Source organism: Lissotriton vulgaris, chromosome 1_1 (genome assembly GCF_964263255.1).
Source record: "Lissotriton vulgaris chromosome 1_1, aLisVul1.2, whole genome shotgun sequence".
NCBI lineage: Eukaryota > Metazoa > Chordata > Amphibia > Caudata > Salamandridae > Lissotriton > Lissotriton vulgaris.
The window spans coordinates 584,732,969-584,757,531 of record NC_141685.1 but is presented as its reverse complement, the minus strand read 5'-3'; the positions used below and the strand labels follow the sequence as shown (position 1 = coordinate 584,757,531).

Sequence of the window (24,563 nt, the reverse complement as noted above, 5' to 3'; positions counted from 1 at the left end):
GGTCGGAGGGGGGATGCAGTCACAGCACCAAGGGAGGGACAGAGACTGGCAGGAAAGTGAGACAAACGAGAGAGGGAAGCAGATAGTAATGAGTAAGACAGTGAGGAGTGTGTCAGAGGCAACAGGAGAGACAAAAGAAAGGTCGCTGGGACAGAGGGGGAGGTCAGAGATCGCTAAAATGGCGGAGGAGAAAGGTAGAAGAAGAAGCGAGTCATAAAAAGAAAATGACGGGGAGCATAAAGGTCCAAGTCCGAAAGTCCAGGGAGAGGGCTGCCATAGCCAGCACCTCCGGGGGAGAAAGGCAGTCCATAGCAAAATCACAGCCTCATCGTCTATGAGGAGCTGGGGCAGAGAAGTTCAATCTGGAGACCAGGGGTCAGGGAAGAAAGACCATAGGCGCCAAGGCAGCTGATCGCAGAGCGGGAGGCAGCAAAGTCTAAAACAAAGTTTAAAGGGAAGGAGGAAGGGGCCTCTAACCAGAGCCCAGTTAAACACGCTGTGGGTGGTGGCGTTGTGCGTGGGGGACTTAGCGGCAGCCAAAAGCAGGCTCTCGGTGTTCCGACAGACCCGCAGTCTGCCCCCTAACTGACCCGGTGAGCCCCGGAGCTTCTCCGTAGAAAATGGCGTGCACACGGGTGCTGAGCAGTTGGTGGTGGAGGAGAGAAGTTGTCTCTTGCATCCACTGCTGTCCCACTTTGCCCGGTTCGTAGCCGGAGCTGAGAGCCTCCTCTGCTGATGTCTGAGAGAGCTAGGGGTCCTGCATCGGGCCTCCGGACCTGAGCTCCGATGTCTGGGAGGACTGGGGATCCTGCATCGAGCCTCCGGTCATGGCGGAAGCGAAGAGGGCATTAATACCGGGAGCCGCTGACAAGATCAACCGCCAGCTGCGCAAGCCCGGTAGATAATTGCTGGAGGCACTGAGGGAGCTCCTTCCTGTGTGGCCGGTCAGAGCGCGGCAGTACTCGGCGGCTGCACAGCTCAGGATGGCGACGGACGAGAAGCCTGAGAGGCGGAGGCGGTGAGGAGCCGGGCTGGGGGCGGGCTCGGGACATCTCCGCTGCAACCGAGGTGAAGATCGGCTCGGCTGCCCCCCTTTCACACACTTACTTCATCACAATAGTGTTGTTAGCCTTACACCGCTCACTGCGTCTTCAACAGACCCAGTCCCATGTCTGCACAGAGCATTTGCAAATCAGAGAAAAGTTCCTAAACTCACTCATGCCTACCCAGATCTTCTGTGAAGACGATATTTAAAGACCACTGGCACTCTGCCAAACACAACTATGAGACTCTCCTGCTGTATTCCCTTCTGAAATCTGCCCTGCACATACTGGGCAGGGTTCCCTACAACCCACTGCAGCGGCGAACGTCCCAGTTACTGTGAATGAGGTGGGTGCATTGTCCTCTGAATGAAGCACATTACATTATGCTCGTTATTGCATAAATGAACATTCACTTTTAACTCATATGCAATCAATCCTGGAAATGTGCAAATGTATTTATTTGCTTGTTGTGCATTGCTATTGGCACCTGTAGCTCCAGTGCTCTGTACATAGTTTAACAGATGCAATACAAAGTACTTCAAGTAGGTTTTCGGGTAACATCTCAGAATGATGAGGGTCTTAAATAAATGTAGAAATGGTGATGTGATAATATGCAGATCTATTTGGCACACTTGCATAATGAATGGTGAGGGTTTGGTGTGGAGTAGAACATTGTAGTTTTTCTCTAAAAGATAAAGTTCATACACCTTTGCTCTGTACGGAAGAATGTTTGAGTGGTTGGGGAACCATGAATGAGCAGCGTCTAGAGAGGATTATATTTTGTTATTGGATTTCTATTGGCAATATATTTAAAATTCTACTTAAGTCTTCATTTTTAGTGAGCAGATGTATCAGGTGCAACAATTTTGTTAGAAATATACAAAACCGCACAATCTTGATTTGTCTCACTGAGATCCCTGCTTCCTCTATTAATGTCTGAGCAGGGGAAGCAGTCCCATCCAGTAAGCCGAGGATGCATGTAGTACAGCTGTAGAGACCTTCTTCTACATTTACCATTTAGAGTTGAAAGGAAGCACACCTGTAGAGGAATATGCACATATTTTCACAGAGCGACGGAGGGGGTATTTAGTGTGTAGTAAGGAGAAGAAACAAGCTACACCCCCCATTCAAAGGCAGGGGGTCTGAATAAAGTGTGGCAATTGGGATACTCCATCAAAAACATGGTGAATATCCTGTCCTCCTTACTATTAGTGCATTGTATATGTAGCACTTGTTATACTTGTGACATTTGTCAGATTTGTGACAGAGTAACCCATCCGCCAGACTCATGCCATTAGTTATTACGTAGTGTAAACTATTTAAATATGTAAAATTAACTCACCCCTTGTCACTTAGATACACCATGCCCTTTAGAAATCATTCGTACTCTGTTGCCTTCTTTGTCAGTTACATACTTGAATGGACACTGGCATGCGTTTAGTCATAAATATTCATTCTTTTCTTCCACAGGGAGAGTCTTTGTCCATGAGTGGGCTCACCTTAGATGGGGTGTTTTCGATGAATATAACAATGACAGACCATTCTACATATCTGGAGATCAAGTAGAAGCCACAAGGTAACATTCTGTCACCCTACTGCACTGTGTAAAAACGGACTTAGGAAGAATTCACTTTCATTAAGGTCACCTCGCAGTCCTCTATCTTTTTTTAACAACTTTTTTTTTTTTTCAATTCAATAAAGAATTTTATTTGATAAAAGGAAAAAATAATAAGGTGTCAATACAGAGTATAAAAATGGCATAACACGTAAGAAACAAAAGTAGGCAGTAGGAGCATTGTAGTTACAAACAACAGTAAAAACTGGTCATGGGCATTAGAACTAAATAAAGGAAAGGTAATAATGCCGAAAATATGACTATGCAAAAGTGAATACATACAAGTGGTAATGAAAGAAAGAAGGAATGCGAAGGGCATGTAAGGGGGTTTGAGACCTCTTGCTGGGAAGGTTGTGGATGAAATGAGCGAGTAGCACATACATCAAGGTAAAGTGTGATAGGAAGCCATAAGTCCATACGCTTTGCCGCCATGTGAGCAGGAAAAACAAAAGCAGTATCTAGCCTATTCAATTCAATTCAATTCAATTAATTTATATAGCGCGCTACATACCCAGAGGGTCTCAAGGCGCTTGGAGAAGGGTGGTGAATTACTTGTCGAATATCCAGGTTTTAAGTTGCTTTCTGAATGCTAGGTGGTTCTGAGTGAGGCGAAGGTGAATGGGAAGTGAGTTCCAGGTTTTAGCCGCCAGGTAGGAGAAGGATATTCCTCCCATGGTGGTTTTGTTGATGCAAGGTACAGCAGCAAGGGCTTGGTTGGAGGAGTGTAGCTGGCGGGAGGGGGTGTAGACGGAGAGTCGTGTGTTGAGGCATTCGGGTCCAAGTTCGTAAAGTGCTTTGTGTGCGTGAGTTAGGAGGCGGAATGTTATCCTCTTATTGACGGGGAGCCAGTGGAGGTTTTTCAGGTGACCAGAAATGTGGTCATTACGCGGGATGTCTAGTATGAGTCTGGCTGAAGCGTTCTGGATGCGTTGGAGTTTTTTCTGAAGTTTTGCGGTGGTACCGGCGTATAGGGTGTTTCCGTAGTCCAGTCGGCTTGTAACCAGTGCGTGGGTGACCGTTTTTCTAGTTTCGGTGGGGATCCAGCGAAATGTTTTTTTGAGCATGCGAAGAATGTTGAAGCAAGATGAAGAAACAACGTTGACTTGTCTGGTCATCGAGAGTGAGGAGTCCAGAATGACGCCCAGGTTCCGTGCGTGGTCAGTCGGAATGGGTGCTTTTCCAAGGGACTCTGGCCACCAAGAGTCGTCCCAGGCAGAGGGGGAGGTACCTAAGATAAGGACTTCTGTTTTGTCGGAATTCAGTTTCAGACGGCTGTGCTTCATCCACTCGGCTACTTCTTTCATTCCTTCATGCAGGTTGGTTTTGGCGGTGTTAGGGTCTTTGGTGAGTGAGAGGATCAGTTGAGTGTCATCAGCGTAGGAGATGATGTTGAGGTTGTGTTGGCGTGCGATGGCCGCGAGGGGGCTCATGTATACGTTGAAGAGGGTGGGATTGAGTGCGGATCCTTGTGGCTCTCCGCAAATGACTTCAGAGGCCTCTGACTTGAATGGTGGGAGGCGGACTCTCTGGGTTCTTCCGGCAAGGAACGAGGTGATCCAATCCAGTGCTTTTCCTTGGATTCCGATGTTTCTGAGGCGTTGTAACAGGGTGCTATGACAGACTTTGTCGAAGGCTGCGGAGAGGTCGAGAAGGATGAGGGCGACTGTGTCTCCATTGTCCAGTAGAGTTCGAATGTCGTCTGTTGCTGCGATGATTGCGGTCTCAGTGCTGTGTTTCGCTCGGAAGCCGGACTGTGAGGAGTCGAGGGATTTGTTGGTTTCGAGGAAGGCGGCGAGCTGGTTGTTGACAGCTTTCTCGATGACTTTGGCCGGGAATGGAAGGAGCGAGATGGGGCGGTAGTTTTTGAGTTTGGTGGGGTCCGCTGTGGGCTTTTTCAGAAGGGCGCTGAGTTCGGCGTGTTTCCAGCTTTCCGGGAAGGTGGCGGAGTTGAGGGAGCAGTTGATGACGTCTCGGAGATGTGGTGCTATGATGGAATCTGCTTTGTTGAAGATGTGGTGAGGGCATGGGTCTGTGGGGGATCCTGAGTGGATGGAGTTCATCAGGCGGATGGTGTCCTCAGTGGAGATTGGGTTCCAGTCATTAAGGATGTTCAAGGGGGGTGAAGGTACGGCAGAAGGTTGGGTGGGTTGGTCTCCAGGTTGGTTGACGAAGCTGTTGTGGATGTCTGCGATTTTGTCGTGGAAGAACGAAGCTAGGGAGTCGCAGAGGGCTTGAGAGGGAGTGATGTCGTTGGAGTTGGCAGTGGGGTTGGTAAACTCTTTGACGGTGTTGAATAATTCCTTGCTGTTGTGGGCGTTGTTGTCTAGTCGGTTTTTGAATGCGGCTTTCTTGGCAGTCCGGATCAGTTGTGGTGGTGTATGCGGGTGGCGTTTTTGAAGGCGTCCCTGGTGCTGGTGTTTGGGTCTTTTTTCCATCCATGCCTTCTCAAGGGAGCGACAGAGTTTCTTGGATTTCTTAAGATCATCGTTAAACCAGGGGGCGTTTTTGTTGCCTAGTTTGATTTGACGTTTTTTCAGGGGTGCTAGGTTGTCGGCGCTGTTGGTTAGCCATTGTGTGCGGTTAATGGCTGCTTGGTTGGGGTTCAAAGAGTGGACAGGGGGGTTTTGAAGAAGCGATGAGGAGATCTGGTCGATGGTGATTTTGTTCCAGTTTCTTCGCAGAGTAGGTTGAGGGTGGTTGTGGGTTGTGGTCTTTTTGTAGATAAAGTGAATGCAGCTGTGGTCCGTCCAATGGAGAGCTGTGGTGTGACTGAAGGAGATATGTTTGCTGGAGGTGAAGATAGGGTCGAGTGTGAGACCTGCGTAGTGAGTGGGGGTATTAACAAGTTGTTTGAGTCCGAGGTTGGCGAGATTGTCCAGAAGGGTGGTGGTGTTGCTGTTGTTGCTTTTTTCCAGGTGAAAATTGAGGTCTCCCAATAGAATGTAGTCCTCGGAGGGGAGGGCGTGTGGGGTGATAAAGTCAGTGATGTCTTCACAGAATTGTGCACGGGGTCCTGGTGGCCTGTAGAGGAGGGTGCCTCTGAGTGTGGTCTTGGGGTCGGTGTGGATCTGGAAGTGAAGGTGTTCGGCGCTAGCGAGGTTGTCGTCTGAGCTGGTTGAGATGCGGATGGAATTCGTTATGGATGATAGCGATGCCTCCTCCTGTTTGCTTGGTGCGGTCTTTTCGGATGATCTTGTAGCCTTCCGGGATGGCAATGGTGATGTCTGGGGCAGAGGAGGCGTTCATCCATGTTTCTGTTAGGAAGGCGACGTCCGGAGAGATGGTGTCTAGTAGATTCCAGAGGTCGATGGCGTGTCTGTGGACCCAGCGGGTGTTGAGCAGGATGCATTTTAGGTGGTTGGTGTCAGGTCTTTGTTTGGTGTTAGTGGAGGAGGAGTTGGTCTTGGTACCGTCATACTTGCAGGAGTTGCATGTGAAGGGTCCATGGGTGTGTCCAGGAGCGGCTTGGGCGCAGTTGAGGAGTCGACCGGGGTTAAGGGCTGAGAGGGTGGAGGCGTCGTATGTAATGCGGGTGGGGTGGGTGGAACGGGGGCCAGGTGCTCTGGCGCTGGGCGCGGGCTTGGCGCGGACGGGCGCAGACAGGCTTACCTTTGGCGCACCTTCGGCGTGGATGCTGCGCGTAAAACCATCTATCTAAATGGAGAGTGGGGGGGCGGAGCGTGGGAGGGTCAGCTGGGAGGTGGTAGCAGGGGAGGGTAGGCGGGCCAAGGGGGTCCACAACAAACAAACCAGATGACAAAATGGAGGATGGCAAGTGAAACGGGGGCAGGTTACTATAAGGCTTAATTGCTCAAAGTAATACACACAGTAAAGCAGCACAAAAATACAGTGAGTCAATGGCGGCAGCAGTTACAATACAAACAGGCAACGTTGCGCTTAAATGTTAATTAACATGTGAGGTTCGGCGCTGTATTCCAGTCAATGCGCTATGATTAAATGTCTATTACAATCGCGACCAGAGCGCTGTGCCTACGATACCATGGTGAAATCAGCAGAGGCGCTTCAGGAACGAGGATTTCAGGCAGATTCTGTGGCCAGGGAGCGTGGGGGGAGAGACCTCTTAGGATCAGATCCAGACGGTCACAGCTGCGAGAAGGAGGAGGTGAGCGCTGTATTCGTGGGTGGGAGGGTCAGCTGGGAGGCGGTAGCAGGGGAGGGTAGGCGGGCCAAGGGGGTCCACAACAAACAAACCAGATGACAAAATGGAGGATGGCACGTGAAACGGGGGCAGGTTACTATAAGGCTTAATTGCTCAAAGTAATGCACACAGTAAAGCAGCACAAAAATACAGTGAGTCAATGGCGGCAGCAGTTACAATACAAACAGACAACGTTGCGCTTAAATGTTAATTAACATGTGAGGTTCGGCGCTGTATTCCAGTCAATGCGCTATGATTAAATGTCTATTACAATCGCGACCAGAGCGCTGTGCCTACGATACCATGGTGAAATCAGCAGAGGCGCTTCAGGAACGAGGATTGCAGGCAGATTCTGTGGCCAGGGAGCGTGGGGGGAGCGACCTCTTAGGATCAGATCCAGACGTTTACCACCATGCTTTAAAGGAGATGTTAGAGAAATGCTTCCAGTTGATTGTGATCTGCTGAAATGCAACAGCTAACAGTAAATCAATGATCTGAGTATTAAGTTCAACACCTTCCCAACAGGGAGAAAGACTTCCCAAGAAAACGTTAATTTAAGAAAAAGGAATACCAGTGTGAAAAATTACATTGATTTGAGCCCAAACCTGTAACCAAAAATCATGAACAGATTTGCAAAGGAACAACATGTGAAATAAAGTTGCTTGTGGGGAAGAACAAGACCAACAAATGTGTGGAGTTGTTGGAAAACGCTTATTAAGGTCAAATGGTGTAAAAAGGAGCCTATTGTAAATGAAGAACAGGGACTGTGTCAAGGTTGCCACTCTGGAGGATTTGCGGATCTTAGTCCAAATCTTGTACCATAAAGGAATGGACCAGGATGTAGCAAGGTCATGTTCCCAAAGTTCTTCCACTTTAGATTTGGGTCTAATGGAGTCTTTAGTATGAAGGTTCTTGTAGATAGAGGAGGCTTTGGGGGTGGTGCGCAGAAAGGAGTGAAGTTGTGAAGTGGGGGTGAGGGAAGTAGGAGAGGCATGTGTTTGTAAAAGGCGGGTGTGAGTTACCATTACTGTCTCTTTAAGTAGGAGATATTTGTGGGCAAAAGAAGCAGGCAGACCATAAGTGGAGCGAAGAGTCGGGAAGGGTATGAAAATAGAGTGTGAGAATAATTGGGAAACCCAAATTAACCCCTTTTGTCTCCAAGATTTCCAGTAAAAAGGTTTGCCACGAATCAAGAGGGATATGTTGTGCCAAATAGTGGAAGCGAGGAAATCAGCAACTATTGCAGGAGGAGTGGGTGAAGAGGATAGAAGTAGTTTGGTGGTAAATTTATGAATGATAGTGGGAATAGAGGAAGGTTTACGTGAAAAGGAAATAAACTCAGCAAAAGTGAATGGGAAAAGAAAGAGGCGTTCAACTTTAGCCCATAGGGGGCAAGGAGAGGTAGGGTCTTGCAGCCAAAAAGAAGCCTTTCGTAACAAAAACGCCTTATGGTAAACTGGGAAATCTGGGAAATTGACTCCACCTTCTGGCTTGGGGCGCATAAGCCTAGCAAGGGACATTCTAGGTTTTTTGTTGTTCCAGAGAAGAGAAAAGATATCAAGACTGAGTTAATCTTCTTAAAAAACTTGGAGGGGATGTATACTGGGATGTTAGAAATAGTGTAAAGGATTATAGGAGATAACATCATCTTGATGGTGTCGAGACGACCCCACCAAGATAAGTAAAGGGGATGCCATCTAGTCGTTAAGTCAGATACTTTTTGAATACATTTATTTAAACAAAGTGAAACTGTTTCTGAAATGGAGGGGGTAACATGTAGGCCAAGGTATTTGATGTGCGAAGAACTCCATGTAAAGTTGGAGGCACTAAAATCAGGCTTGAAAGTAGACTTCGTCAAGGGTAAAATCTCACACTTATCATTATTAAGCTTATAGCCAGATATCCGGGATTAATCGTTCACTTCATCAAGGAAAGCAGGAATTGATTCAATGGGGTTGGATATAAAAAGTAAAATATCGTCAGCAAATGCGGCAAGCTTGACTTGAGAATCCAAGGTTTGAAATCCATGGACGTTAGGGTTTTGACAGAGCTTGGATAAGAAAGGCTCCAAAGCCAGGTTAAAAAGAAAAGGGGACAAGGGACATCCCTGACGGACACCTCTACCCAGATCAAAAAAGGAGGAGATCAAGCCATTAGCGCATACTGCCGCACGTGGATTGAAATACAATAAAGAAATCAAAGAAATGAATTTAGGACCAAAACCAAACCACTTAAGGGTATGGAAAAGATAGGACCATTCAACCCTATCAAATGCTTTCTCAGCATCTAGGGCAATCGCTGCGAGGGAATGGGGCAGGTGTTGGGATTTTGATAAGACATTAAACAGAAGTCTAGTGTTATCGGTGATAAATCGACCCTTGACGAAGCCGGACTGTTCTTCACCCAGGAGTTCCGGGAGCAGAAGGTCAAGACGTGCTGCAAGTGACTTAGCGAATATTTTATAGTCGATATTGACCAGAGAAATGGGCCTGTAATTTTTGCAATACTGAGCATCTTTTCCTTCCTTGGATATTAGGAAAATGTGGGCTTCAGAGAAAGAACCTGAGGAGGCACCTAAAACAACAAATGTGTCAATAAGAGAATTTCATTTTGGGATGAGTAACTTTGAGAAATGAAGGAAAAATTCAACAGTGAGACCATCTGGACCGGGGGCTTTGTCTTTTTTGAGAAGTTGGAGTGCTGTAAGTAATTCTCGCTGAGAAATATCCAATTCTAAGTGAGAGAGATCAAGAGGGAAATGTTCGGGTTTGTGTATGGTAGAAAAAAAATGATCTAAAGATTGAGGGGAGGGCTGGGTTTCAGAAGAATGGAGGGTTTTGTAGAAAAGGGAAAACTCAGTAAGAATATCAGCGTCTTTGTGTTTAAGGTCGGAATGAGTGTCATAGATGGACTCAAGTTTTCAACTTATTGTGTTTGACTTTCAAATAGATGGCTAAAATTTTCCCTGCTTTATTCCTGCCCCCATAGAACTTTGCTTTTGATCTCAATAAATACAAGGAGGCATCTTCTGTAGAATTTTTGTTGAACTTCATTTTGGCATTAACAAGAGCTGTTAAACTGTCTTGTGAGCGTGAAGTGAAATAGGCGTGTTCCAATTTCTTAATATCTTGGAGGATATCCCCAGTAAATTTGCGGGCAATTTTCTGTTTTTTTGACATATATCCAATTATAAAATCTCTCGCCGAAGCTTTAAAAGTATCCCAAATGGTGTGCTTAGGGATAGAAAGGGTATCATTGAACAGAAATAATTCATCCAAAAATTCAGTGAAGGAGGCAGAGAACTTGGGATCCAAAAGAAGGGCGTTATTAAAACTCCACCTTTTAGGTCCACCAGGCTTGGGGAGTATATCAAGATGAACTAAGACAGGGGCATGATCCGAAAGTAAAATTGGACCAATTTCGGCATTAGTAAAAGTTTGGGCAATATTGTGAGTAACAAAAATATAATCAATCTGAGACTGGGAATGATGGCAAGGAGAGTAAAAAGTAAATTCTCTTGCCGTCGGATTGCAAAGGCGCCAAGTATCAATGAGTTTGTGTTGGGAGACAGCTTGAGCAAAAAGTTTGTGAGATTTATTTGGGACATATGAGGCTTTAGAGTTTCTGTTAAGGAAGGGATCAAGGGGTTGGTTACAATCCCCTGCCAAGATGAAGTTATCATCAACAAATTGAGTGATGTGTTGAGATAGCGCATGCCAAAATGTAGGGTCACCGCCAGTGGGGACGTAAACATTGAGAAAAGAAATTAGAACACCTCTAAAAGACAGTTTAACATGTAGCCATCGACCATCAGCATCCGACTCCTGATTAATCAAGGAGTGGGATAGGGATTTACGACATAAAATAGCTACTCCGTTTCGTTTACCATCTCCCTGGGAGTAATAAACCTCACCCACCCAGCCTCTCTTAAGTTTTGCAGATTCTACATCAGAGAGATGAGTCTCTTGCAAAAATGCAACATCAACGTTTAATCTGGCTAGGTGAGATAAGATTCTTTGTCGTTTGATTGGAGAATTAATACCCTTAACATTCCATGTAACTATTTTCAATGACATAATATATAAAACAGAGTGAGATAGACGAGGTGAGCAAATTGAAAGAGAGAGCCCATGAGAAAAGACAAGCGAAAGAGAAATAGATAATCACGAATGACAAAAACAAAGGAGAAAAAAGAATAGGAAAAGAGAAGAAAGTACAAGAAAAAGGAAGAAGAAGAAATAGTAAGTAAAAGAGAAGGGAGAGGTGAGAGAAAGCATGTATATGTTAGGAAATGAAAAAGAAGGTAGAGACGTAAACAAGAAAGCATGAGCAGAATTGGAGCAAAATCTAATAATGTCCATGAACCGATACACAAGGAGAATGCAAAGAAATGAAGCAATGAAGGGGAAGGCAGGAAAAAGAAGAGACAAATAAAGAAAAGAGGAATAAGCAGAGAAGGAAATAGGGAAGACAAAGAGTGCTAGAGAGATACGTGCTAAAACAGAAGAGTAGGGTAGACGGTCCCAAAGATTGAATGACAGAAAATGAAAGAAGAAGGAGTAAAAAAGTAGAAGCCAGTAGATAAGAAGAGACACCTTTAAATGGGATAAAAATGGGGAGGAGGTCGGAAAAGAGGAAACGAGGAAAAAAACAGACATGTTGAACTGAAAGGGAAAATGTACTTACAGGGAGGGTAGGTGAAGGAGCACAATCAGGAAGAAAGCCGAACGTGAAAAGGGCGAAGGGTAGAGCCAACTGGAGGAGGCAGGGCGTCCAGGGTCAGCGAGCCGCCCAGCCGGAGGGACAACTCGGAACGCGATGTATAATCTATGGAAACATGAGGATAACATTAGGAGAATGGTCAAGTCTGTGGGCCCGCTGTATGTTGAGTACAGTGTCTTCCGGCATGTGCAAAACTTTAGGTAGAAAAGATTTGAAGAAAGCAATGGGGTCATTCCCCTCACAACCCTCCACCAGGCCGTAAATGCGTAAATTATTACGCCTGTTACGATTTTCAAGGTCCTCGACCTGTTTTTGGAGAGAGGAAATCTGCGAATGCATGTGAGATACTTTAGTAGACGACTCCTGAAGAGAAGAAACGCTGCGCTCCACTGATGTGACTCTTGCGTCCATTTGTGACCAGTTATCAGTCAGAACCTGGAGCTTGGCGTTGGTTGACTCCATATAGGGGCGAAGTGCTCTTATCTCTTCCAACAACAGCTCCATGGATATGGTGGAGGCAGTATTAGTTGGTGAAGGAGGGTCCTTTTTCAACCTTTTGGTAGTGCCTTTCCCCGAGGTCTGCGCGGGGTGCTCCATTGTGAGACACAATGTAGAGGTGGGAGGTGATTAAGAAGCTTCTAAATGAGCTAATGCTGAGAACACCTTAGAATTCTTGATGAAGACGTGCTTTGAAGCCTTAGTGGCGCAGTCCGGCGTGAGCTTGCTCATGAAATTGTAGCCACCACTGATGAGAGCACCAGACAACACACTTGTAGGACCTTTGCAACCTCCAAAATATGTAAATGACAGCAGGAGGTAAAAAATAAATAAATAAATAAATAAATAAAACGATGAATGAGAGTCTCTCATAAAGCGAGGAAGGTTGGTGGAAGCAACTGCCAAAAGCGATAAATTCAGGAAAATAAAATGGCCGCCATCACTGAGAAACTGAGGAAAGTGGAGGCAACATCCATGAAAGGAGGAGGAATACAACATGGCAAGCAGGGAGAGTCAATAGTTGAGAAATTATGGTCCATTCTGAGCAAAAAGAGGAGCGTTGAACATAGTGGGAGGGCACCAGAGGCAGGAGTGTGATGCGCATTCAAAATCGGCACTGGAGAACAAAATGGCGGTCGCGGCCGTCATGGAGCCGCGACCGAGAGGTCCTGAAGCAAAAAAAAACAGCAGAGCAAGCCACAGAGAGCCGCAAAAGGGACTCACGGCATTCTTGAAGACTTCCGACGGCAAAATCCTCTGTCCACGGGTCTAAGGGGAGATGCGAACCGCTTGTAACCTCCGACTGGGACTGAGCACTCACGCCAGTGCCGCCATCCTGATTGGGCACTAAGCCACGCCCCCAACAACAACTTTATTTTTTAATGTTAGTAACAAGTGAGATAGTAATCAATAAGGTAAATACAATCTTTTAATGGGCTGTTCAGCAGAGTAAGGAGTGCATTGGATGGCATGTATTGAACTGTAGCATACCATAATTGTGATAAGGGTAAAGACATACTTTTCGGGAAGCAACCAAATCCAATTTTCATATGAGGACGATATATCCTAGCTATTACAAGCAAAGTTTTGAGGCTTACAAAAGACTTAGCTCTCTTGCTATTCTTAACAACTAAATAAAGAAGTTCATGTCTTTTCAATCTATTCCATTTTGTTTTTCAGTGTAGCTGTCAGTTTTTACATAGCGTAATGCTCCATATCTTACCCCACAAGACCACAATTGATGCTCGCCCATATGATTTCCATTAACAGCCTATAATTAAACTCATCACCAGATGAAACAGAGTAAGCAAAATCAGTTATCAGAAATTTGGATCTGTAATTTCTATCTTAATTGCACAATTTGTGACTCGACTGGAGAAGGAAGGTCCTGTCCCATAGATTTCACAGCATGTGGTGCCGAAAATTCACGGTTACCTACCAGTAATTTTCATTACTCCATGTCTTAATCGTTACAGTCCATACGTATGAGTTTATCTCTATTCATGCAGAACCTAATTGCTAAACTTGACGTTTCCTTCCCAATCCAAGATGGCCCAAAACCAAAGGAGTATAAATATCTCACTTCCTCGGAAGGACTTCCTGTTTCTTTGTACTTCTGCTGATTAGTTTCATTTTTCTGCAGCCTAATACCGTCTTGGCTACAGGTATGTTTCTTTTGTTATTGCAGACCTGCTGTAGCGGTCTGTTTTTGTTTTTAGTGGCCATGCTAGTACGCAGGTCATGCAAGACCACATGGGGCATCCGTGGCCTGCAGCGTAGCCTGTGACTGCCTTGGTGGTACTTGTTTATTTATGTGTTTTGTTGGTCATTTTAAATGGTTATCCTGGTTATTTTTATGGCTGTGCTTCTGAGCCTGCCCGGTCCAGTTTTCATTGAGATTGGTAGTCGCGTGGCAACTAGTTAATCTCAAATTTGGCACTCCCACGTTGCTGTATGTAGTGCGCCTCTTAGCTTCTGCCTGTCCTTTGTAGAGGGTGAACGTGGTGATAAGCAATGTTGTCTTGGTGGCTCTACCTGATCTCTAGACCCCCCAGGATATCGCGGCATGGATTAGCAAATTTAGCGGCACAAATATGGAAATTTAGCGGCATTTTTGCGGCACAATATTTTACTCATAATCATTCATTTTCAGCTTTAAAACAATGGAAACTGTTTTAGCAGAGTGTTCCACCTTGAATTAGGCCCTGATGTGATGACATTTCATGTGATTTCCCTTCCACTACTCCTAGCATTTTAGTGAAATAACGCCCATGCTCTAGTTGGCCATGTTACCCCCTCACCTTCCATGTCCAATGTGCCTGTATTTAAAATATATCTTGATGCGTTGAGAAAACCCATACTTTCATATGTTAAAGCAACTTCTGAATGTGAAAGTAAACAACTAAAACATTGCACACTGTAAAGAAAGAGAAACATACATCGAATTGAGAGTATGCATCAGGGATTATCTTTGTGTTGCAGAAGGAGGAACTAGCTCCTGTTGATAATAATTGGAATGGAATGAGTACCTTATGTTATTTGCAAACCGAAGCCTTACCAGTTGGATGGAAAGACACACAGCTTAGGAGGAGGAGCTACATGCATAAGAGCTGCAGGAGCTGCCAAAGCTACTGAAAACGCCAACCTCACGCCGCCCTGCCCCGTGCCTTGCTGCCCATTCATTGCCGTTCACCGCTCACCCCTTCCAGGCTCCATTGAGTCGTGATATAACATGCAGCAGGTGTCTAGCCGACAATGGAGCCCGCCATATCAGGCATATTCTGCCGTCGCCCTCACACCTGCGGACAGGGGTTCCAGTAAGGCCGGGTGTCCGGCGGCGGTTTGCCGAGGCTGCAGTTCTGGGCGCGGAAGACTTAGGCCCCACAGCATTTGAGAAAGTCCCTGGTTGCAGATGCGGCCCAACGAGATTGAGGCACGTCTTGCCACGCAAAAGATTTAGGAAAATGAGATAATTTGCTTCCAGGAGACCTGGTTGGCAGGTGATCCGATCCACCAAAGTGAGTTTATGCAGTTTACTAAAGGAGGACCTAAAATAGGTCCTGACGGATAAGATGTGGCCAATAAAAAAAATGTTGTGTGCATATTGCACATCACTTTTGTTTATTAAGTCGATTTTATACTCACTAGTCTGTCAAAATGATTGGCGCCTCCCTCTCTTGTTCTAAAACCAACATCAAGATCCCACAACTTATCACAGCAAAAACACGCACCAAAATCAGGAATGGATGCAATTTAATAATGAAATTAAATAGTCCAAAATCAGGAATGGATGCAATTTAATATTGAAATTAAATAGTCCAAAATCAGGAATGTATGCTTATTGTTGACGTTTTCTTGAGTCTTGGACTTCGGCTGCTGGATGTACTGTTTTGTGCAGGCCAAGTCTGCTCTTTCTTCTCTGTGTACCCGCGCTGATTCATTGTTGGTTCTTGCATTCATTCGCTGCGTGCCCCACTTTTGTTTTCATTTTAGAACTTTACTGTGAGCTGTATTTTATCCTGCTACTTATTGAATCACAGTCTGTAGTGGCATAGCTGCCAAGGTTTTTCAGATTGATATATGTGACAGTTTTGTAATATCACCACATTCGTTTGCATCAGTCTTTTAGAGTTTCTTCGTTACTCAAATGGGCCTTGTTTCTGAAATTTTTGTTTCCCTGATCTTCATTGCTTGATTTTTTTCATCTGAAGAAACTGTCACTCCTAGTCGTTGAATTGTCACTCATAATTACATTGAAAATATGAAAATGTCACACATAGCAAACTAAAACCTTGTCAGCTATGCTCAGAAAGCCTCATCCTTCACCACAGGCATGTGATCTGCCCAGGATCACAGGAGCCGCATCGAGGCTCGAACCTAAAATGACAGGCCGTGGCCCAGCATACTCTTTCCCTGCAAAGAAGAGGGAAAAAACCTTAAACAAATTGCTTCCTCACTATTTAACTGGGGTGGGAAGCATAGGAGGCAACCGGGACAAGCACTGCTCTGCAGTGGCTCCAGGAGAGAGGAACCCACGCGCCTGGTACCCCGGGCAGTCTCCCCTCCCATGCATGACCAGGCCTGCAGTAAAAGCCAGCAGCAGCACCCGGGGTCCAATCACGTGGCCTTGTCTGAGACCCGGAGACCAGTCTGAAGGCAGCTCAGCAGCATCCCCGGCCATGAGCAACACCCACATTCCCCACAATCCTTTGCGTCATATCTACATACAGCCCCACATGGAACTTCTCTTTCATTTTTGTGGATTAAAAATAATTTATTGATTCATATGTAGTACAGTATGCTGAGCCAGCCAGCGCACAATACTATCACTGCACTGTTGATAATTTTGAAGGTCATGGGAGAGAACAAGAACTCCAAGGCATAATGGCAGCAGTATCCGTGTTGAATCAACCGCGTCTCCCTTTCTTACACTAAGATTCAGAGACATGTGCCCCCTAAATAAATTATATACTATCTGGATTTCGCGGGCACTTTTGTAAAAAGACCGCAATTTTTACAAAAGTGTGAATTAATCGTCCTATAAGCCAATCCCTGGGTTGCCAGAGAAGCCAAAAAATTGAGGATAGCTATCACTTCACATTCCACGGGATCGAGTTTGTTCCGTACACACCAACCAACCCATCTAGCCCAGGCTGACCTGAACCGCTTGTGAGTGCTATTTGCTCACGCTGCTCCCAGCAGTCGTTGAGCATCTTGCGATAGGCCACCGACTCTCCAGCTATGCCTGAAATCCGCCAGGCCACAAGGGGCATTCGACTTTGCTGGAGGAGGGGGTGAGGGAGACCTTGAGGATCAATCAGGAGAAAAGGGTCGTGGGGTAGGATTGGAGAATCCCAGGAAAGTTCCAGAAAAACTGTAAACTACTCTTGAGACCTCCAAAACAGAGTTATCAGGACCACCCGCGCTTTCTGTCTGCGGACCTGAGTCGTGAGCCGCATGATCATTGCGAAGGGGGGAAAGGCATACCCTAAATCCACTGACCAGTCCTACATAAACACATCCGTTGCTGCTGATCGAGGGTCCGGCTTCCAACTGTAAAACTTTGGGAGCTGGTGGTCCAGTCTTGACGCAAAAAGGTCCATGGAGAACGGCCACCATTCGTCGTTCAACTGCTGGAAAAATCATGGTTGAAGCGGCCACAAACTCATGTCCGTCCTAGTCTTAAAATGTCTGTCCGTCACTACATTGGCCATCCCCGGGAGGTATTCCGCTGTCACCGAGATATTGTGGGCAAGACAAAAGGTCCATAAATCCTTGACTAAATCCGCCAAAGCTTTGGACTTCATGCCCCCTAGGTGGTTGATATAACGCACTGCAGAGACGTTGTCCATCTTGAGAAGGACATTGGACAAGACTTTGTCCTTGGTCCAACATCGGATGGCGAAGGAACCCGCCATCAATTCCAGACAATTGATGTGCAATTGACTTTTCGCGGCAGACCACTTTCCTCCGGAAAAGGAGTCCCCGCAGCGAGCACCCCAGCCGAGTTTGCTTGCATCCGACTCTATGATCAAATCTGTCTCTGCCGTTCCAGGCCTCCATATGGTCAAGCCACCACTGCATCTCCCTGCGCACCTCTTCCGTGAGGGGAACCTGATCCGCATATTGGAGACCTTTGCGGAGATGGGCGGCCTTTAGGCGCTTTAATGCCCTGTAGTGGAGCGGCCCCGGGAATATGGCTTGTATCGACGAGGACAGGAGGCCCACAACTCTCGCTATCTGCCGAAGCGAGGTGGAGGTACGAGCCAGGGTGCGTCTGAGCTCTCTGCAAATTGTGACAATTTTCCTGGGGTAAGGCTCAAGGTACATGCCACCAAATCGATCGTGAAACCCAGAAAGGTTACCTGTCTGTAGGGAACCAAGAGAGACTATTTGTCGTTGATGACAAATCCCAGGTGTTGCAGCAAATCGGACACCTCCTTGAGACGGTCTGGCAACTGTAAGGGGCACTGCCCCAGAAGCAGGATATCGTCTAAGTAAATGATGAACCGAAGGCCCCTCGCCCAAAGCACTTCCACAACTGGTTTGAGTACTTTCGTGAAGCACCACGGGGCGGAGGAGAGTCCGAAAGGCAGAGTCCCGAACTCGTAAACCTGACCTCTCCAAAGAAACTGCAGAAACCGTCTGTGTAGGAGATAGACTAGCACTGTCAGGTACGCGTCCTTCAGGTCCAAACGCACCATCCAGTTGCCGGGTTGCAATAGATTGCGGAGAAGATGGATACCCTCCATCTTGAAGTTCCAGTAAACCAGCCATTGGTTGAATTCTCTCGGATTTATGACGGGCGTTGGCCGCCATCTGCCTTGTCCACCATGAAAATATTGCTTATAAAACCCCTTGGGTGTAGAGAGGTCGGAACTACCGCTCCTTTCCGCAAGAGATCGTCCACCTCCTTGTCTATGAGGGCGGCCGTGTCCCGAGCGAAAACCAGTGGCCTGGGCCGAACCGTCTGGGAGGGCATCCCATAAAATCCGATCTGAAAACCTCGAACAGTCTGTCACACCCAGGTGTCTGAAGTAATGGTTCTCCAGTTGCCCTCGAAAAGAGCCAGCCTGCCTCCCACCCTGGGTAAACGTGAAGAGGAGACACTCACCTGCTGCGGCCATCTAGATTGGAAGAACTCCTGTCGTCCTGAGTCCGTGGACTTCTTACACCTCTCTGAGGGCCTTGGGTGAAGAACTTGCCAGCAGAGCGCCCTCTGCCACGACCGGCACTGACAAAAACACGTGGGTTGAAAACCCTCTTGATAGAGGATTAAGCCTTGTCGAGAGAGGTGAACGTTGAGACGAATTTAATCAATTCCTTAATGAAAGAATCCCCAAATAAGCCGCCTGGGGCCACCAAGCCCGCCTCTGAAGAGGCCGAATCCCCGAGCTTAGGATCGACCTTCAGCAAAAATGAGCGGCGCCTCTCCGTAGAGAGGGCGCAATTTGCATTGTCCAAAAAGACTATAGCCCGTTGGGCCCAGTTGGATATCCGATCCAGGGACAAGGTCGAACCGGACATTTTTGCCTCTTCAGCCAGCTTCAATATCTTTGTTAGAGGCCCGGTGATATCCAGGAGCTTATCCTGGCCATTCTTCCAGGAACGATTGATGCCTTTTTTCGGCTCTCGGACGTACTTTTGCAAGAAGGTGCCATTTTAGAATCGACCTCAGGTATCGTGGCTGCGTTGCAGGGGATGGCTGGAATGGCCAGGGATGGCTGGATGGCTGGCCAGGGATGGCTGGAAGTCAGGGCTGCCCTTAGGCAGGCCCTGACTTCCTTCTCAAGAGGCTTGTGCAGTCTACTGGGCACAAACGCCAACACCTTCGCAGAGGGGGTTCAGGTTGAGGACCTGGGGTGGACCAAGTCCTCCGGTACCAACATATCTGAAGGCACTTCGGGTTGAGAAGAAAGCTCCAAAAGGGGAGCAGGAGGACACCAGGGAGCAGATGGGCTTGCCTTGTCCAGAGAAACCCCTGCCGAGTCATCTTCATCATCCTCATGGGTGAACTGCGGTTCCTCTAGCACGTCAGGGGCAAATTCCTGTTCCAGCTGCTGAGACTTCGCCAAGAACGCTGATTTCAAGCGTTCAAACGTATCAGGCGCAGGCCCCGTGGATGACTTGCGCTTTCCAGCGCGTTGGGTCTTCTCGGCCTGTTCAGCGTGAATAGCGTATGCATACTTCACTATGCGCCGTTCAAAGGGCCTCATCGCTGCCTCAACTGCCTGGTGAATAGATGTATCCACCGCATCGCAGAATTCATCATCCAGGGTGATGACTTGGAGGGTTTCCTCTTCCTGATCTTCCGCCTCCATCGAAGTATAATGGCCCTTTCAAGCACAGAGCGTGCAACTATATATATATATGTATATGTATATGTATATAGGCGCGCAGCAACGATAGTCAATGTTAGCAGACACAAAGCGCCAAGTTTTATCCCGCCCAGCGGTAGGTCAAAATGATGGGGGTGACTCACCCTCACCTCACTGGGTGCCAAAAACGTCTGGGCCCGCCCCCACCACAGCAAGCAATCGATAAATCAACTGAGGCGCTTGCAAAAACTGCCTCACGGCAATTATCCTAACCCAAACGGGTGTCAGGCTGTGGCCACAGAAAAGTCTGACCTGCTAGCAGGTGTCCGGGTTCCACAGACCGTTCCCGGTGCAGGAGCACGAAAACCGCAAGGAACTCACAGGCCTAAACAAAACTCGATGATCCCCGACTCAGGAGCGGCACGGATCGTCAAGTTTACACCTGTGCCCCCCGCGAGCCGACGAGCACTGCACCAAGACCGGGCCCGCGAGCGGAGCTTATCCGACGTTGCTCCTGCGGCCCCACTGAGATAAACAAACAAATGCGCAACCAAATGAAACAGATGCGGGTGGCGATAGAACGCCACAAAAGAAAGGGAAATAAGCTAATGTGCGAACCGCGTTTGCTGCTATGGTAACTGCCTACATAAACTCAGCCCAAACACCACCAATCAACGCAGCTAAACAGCGCCTAATATACAACAGTGCACCTTTCAATATATAATAAAATACGTATACTCAGAGAACTTCTTATGAAAAAACATGAGAGACAAAGGGAAAAGCTACTTAACTTGCTGGCAGCAGGAAAGAAAGAAGAGGTTAAATCGGGAAGCACACGCCTTCAGGACTAGTGGAAGGAGCTGATTGGTGGACATTGTGGACTGCCTAAGGCATCTTGGGAATGCTAGTTTTTGTAAAAAAAAAAATGTTTATGTTGAATGCTGCTGGCTGTAGGAACAAAAGAAAGTACAGCATAATCCTCGCCTCCGGTCCTGCCATAGAATTGTATGCATTAATGTTTTGCCACCAAATTCCAGCCCCAAAATAGTAATACTTTACAACCCGTTTAAAACTGATTGTAATTCGTTCGGAAAGAGGGACCCCTTCCTCTTTGTGAATGTTTAAAAAATATTTTTTAAGAGCATGCAGGAGTCACATAGACCACTTCCTACTCTTAAAAAATTAAACTGCAAAGTTTATTTTTTTTTATTTTTCAACGCATACTATTTACCTTCAAGGAAAACGTGTTGCAATTAAAGTGCTTTATTAAAAAGCAATCAGAGACATTGTGGTCTGTTGACCTCACAGGGCACCATTCTTGTGATGGCTGCGATTCCTACTGGGACACAAATTGCGACCTATCTCATTAATATGCATGAGGTAGGTCTATTTGGAACCCACTATGCATCGCTAATGAAAAATTAAGAAAATCATGCATTAGGAATATCAATTCCCTAATTGCAAAACAGACAGAATCGCAATTGGGAAATCGGTATTACTAATGTTTGTACATCTTTACCTATGATCCTTGGCTCAAGCTTCCAACATTTACATTTGTTAATAAGTGAGCTGCTGTAGATAATAGAAACAATGTTGGAGTTTATGTCAAAGTTGTAAAAAAGTGCTACAAACTAAAGTTTCAATATGCCCTTGTCAGCTTACAAGTGAGAATAGATTTATTTACAAGCGCAAATTTAATTTTGCCATTTTGAAAACTCAAATTTGCACAAGTAAGATCACTTCCTCAAGCCGAATACTAACCCCTGGAATGATGTAATACTGGACATAGATAATTCTCTTTCGATAGTGGGGAATGGACATTACAAGGAAGTGAAGCCCTGGACAGTTTGGTAACACCCCAAATAGGTGAGTATAAGGGAATTCACAAAATGTCTATGGCCCACTCTCACTGTAGAAATAGGGGCTTAGCTTATGCCAAGGCTTCCAAAGTGAGAATGGAAATGGTCTGGGGTTTTGAGGGGGTGTTCTGCAGTGGGAATACATATTTTCCTGTTGAGAAACAAAGTCAGTTTACACATATGCACATTTACACATAAAATAGCACATGCAGATCTGTCTTTGTGTGCACATAATTGGGAATTCACAATATTTTTTTCTGGAGTGCTCCTGGGAGCCTGCAACTATTGCATATTCCAAGGCATACACCAGGAAACCTTACAAATTCGAAAAAAGTGTAGATATGCTCATAAATAAGTAAGTAAACATAGAAGTGCTCACTTGCAGTTTGATGGAGAATTTGACCCATAGTATGTACATGTACCATATGTATCTGTCCCAAAAACCTGGCGTGAATCTCATGTTAATTCCTATAGCAGAGTTTCTGTCACACCTACAGCAGAAGTGATTTTCTTGAATCATAAATGCGCATGAGCTGCCTGGTCCAGCTTGCAATCCGTGCAGAAATTCTTTGTCAAAAAGCAAAAGAAGGGATCAAATTAAGTTTAAACAGTTATAGCTATCTTGACAGTTTGGCTGTCAATTTGGATGTGGTCTGTCAACCGAAATTTTTATGGAAATTATTACGATTGGCCAGGAAAAATATATTTCCTTGGTCCAATGTGGATATGCTGATTCTCAGAGGGTATCTGATCTAATTTTTTGTGGCAGCCATTACTGAATGCCAGGTACTGAACCCTGCAGAATGAAAACATGTGAGCTGTGAAAGAGGTCACCACTGAGTGAATGTGCGGAATACCGGAATATTCTGATCCTGGTCCCTTAAAAAAAGAGAAAAAAAAGTTTTCTTGCACGATTTACAGATCTGCCTAGAAATACAGTGATCTGACATGTTGTATTGTATTCCCAGTTTATAATCTGAGGATCCATATCCATGGGTGAATTCAATTTTTGATTTGGCCATCAATCCTAAAAAAATCAAAACATTTGAATTGGGTAGGATGTGGCTGCTCATTAAAGCCTGGCTGCGGGGCCTGGCCATAGGCCAGACCATACATGTATTGCCTGCTTCAATGCCCTCTTATATTGCGTAGCTGGGTTGTAGGTGGGTTGCCCCTGGTGATTGGACCTACTTGTAGTCCAGGCCCTTTCTCCAGAGGTTACTGTGCAAGGTAGAGCAATGGGTCGTGCACAACTATTTTGGTTGGGTTGGATCTGGATGCCTAGTCAGGAGAAAAAGAACTAGTTAAGTTTGCTAGAAGGTAATTGTATGCATTTATTAGTTGTCACAAAACTAAGAAACCATCTTCCCTTTCGGAAACACATGATAGGAATTACTGATGTAGGGGAGGCTATATTGCTGATAGTGATGCCTTTCAAAACGTTTTAATTGCTTTGTCACAGTGTCGTTCTCACAAGCTGAGCCCTTTGCCTGTGTGCCCACTTACATATTCCTAGTTCTGTCTCATCTTTTGTCCACAGACACTGTCAACCGCAGCCATGTTGTGCCCTGTAGTTTTTGCTGACATTTGCCTGGCTGGAGGCTGCCTCAGCACCCTAACCGCACCACACGTGGCCCAAATATTTTCAAAGTTGTTTCTGGTAGAGCAGGGCAGTTGCAGACCCTTGTAGTAGATTGGTCAACGTGTGCAGAATCTGCTGTGAATGGCTTAAGGCTTTGGGACACTTGGCTGGGTAGGACAGGTGCTGGCACACGGCCCTAGTTGGGACCTCTACCCATATGTCACAGAACACATGCAAAAGGGCTTGTGCATCTAGTTTGGTGGAACAGTACTACACTCTAGGGCTTGGTCTGGAATAAGAACTTCAGCCAGAGGACCTACTCATGTCCATAGGTTAGGTGTAGCTGGGGTGGATGGGATGGACCATGGGCACAGTGCCTGGCTGTATGTCCAGGTTGAGTGCAGCTGCATTGGGGGAATTGGTTCCCTGCACCTTTTCCTGAGCATAGACAAAAGCCATGCACAGCTTGTTCAGTAAGATGGTCTGTTTACATTTAACTGTTTCTAATACAACCTTACCTGTACTTTGCTAGGTTTTTTCATTGAATTTGATTTTTTTATAAATGATTTACCTCTAGAACCAACTGCACACTTCCATGAGCTAGGATATGCCTGTGGGGCAAGAGTTTGATAACGACATGTGTTATTTACTCATGTCTCATTCCACTGTGGGGGGCGTGATCATTGGCACACTTAGCACAATCTGAGCATGGCCAAGCCCTCTGGTCACAACCTGTACTAAGTCTTCATGCACCGACTAGAGTGTTCAAGCCTTTAGCTATGCAGAAGAGCGATTGGACAGAAGGCATGGCCTAGGCCCTGCGCTCTGTCCTCCTGCCCCTGAATCCATTGCGCATAACCTGTAGCCATGCACATTGGGCACTGGGAGCATGGCTAAATTGGTATCGTTGACATATAGTGACTAGTAGGTCCGCCAATTTCCCTGACTGAGGTAACACAATTACACACTGTTTAGTGTCACGTTGTCATTATGATTCCAATAAAAATATTTTACAAAATCATCTTTCATAATCCCAGTGTGTTGAGGGATAGATTCCAAAGATTAAAAAGCTGCATTCTCCTCTTTACAATCAGCAAAATTATTCCAACTCATTACTCTGCTTAACAAGAAATTAGTCAATTTTTGCCACCAATAGAGGACTATTCATTAATTCAGCCTAAATCATGACGGATTGTTTGGATCCACTGAAGACATTAGGGCTGGTCCTGGCTTGATTACTGATAGTCCCCTGCTGATTTAGGGTGACT

General features: G+C 46.1%; 1 protein-coding gene across 1 annotated transcript in view; it reads left to right on the top strand.

The window, feature by feature from the left end:
• Window positions 1–24,563, top strand: part of CLCA4 (chloride channel accessory 4) — a 323,718-nt gene that overhangs the window by 14,663 nt on the left and 284,492 nt on the right. The window contains exon 3 of the mRNA XM_086953978.1: window positions 2,514–2,619. Coding sequence (XP_086810104.1) covers window positions 2,514–2,619 — 106 coding nt within the window. The remainder of the gene's footprint in view (window positions 1–2,513; window positions 2,620–24,563) is intronic.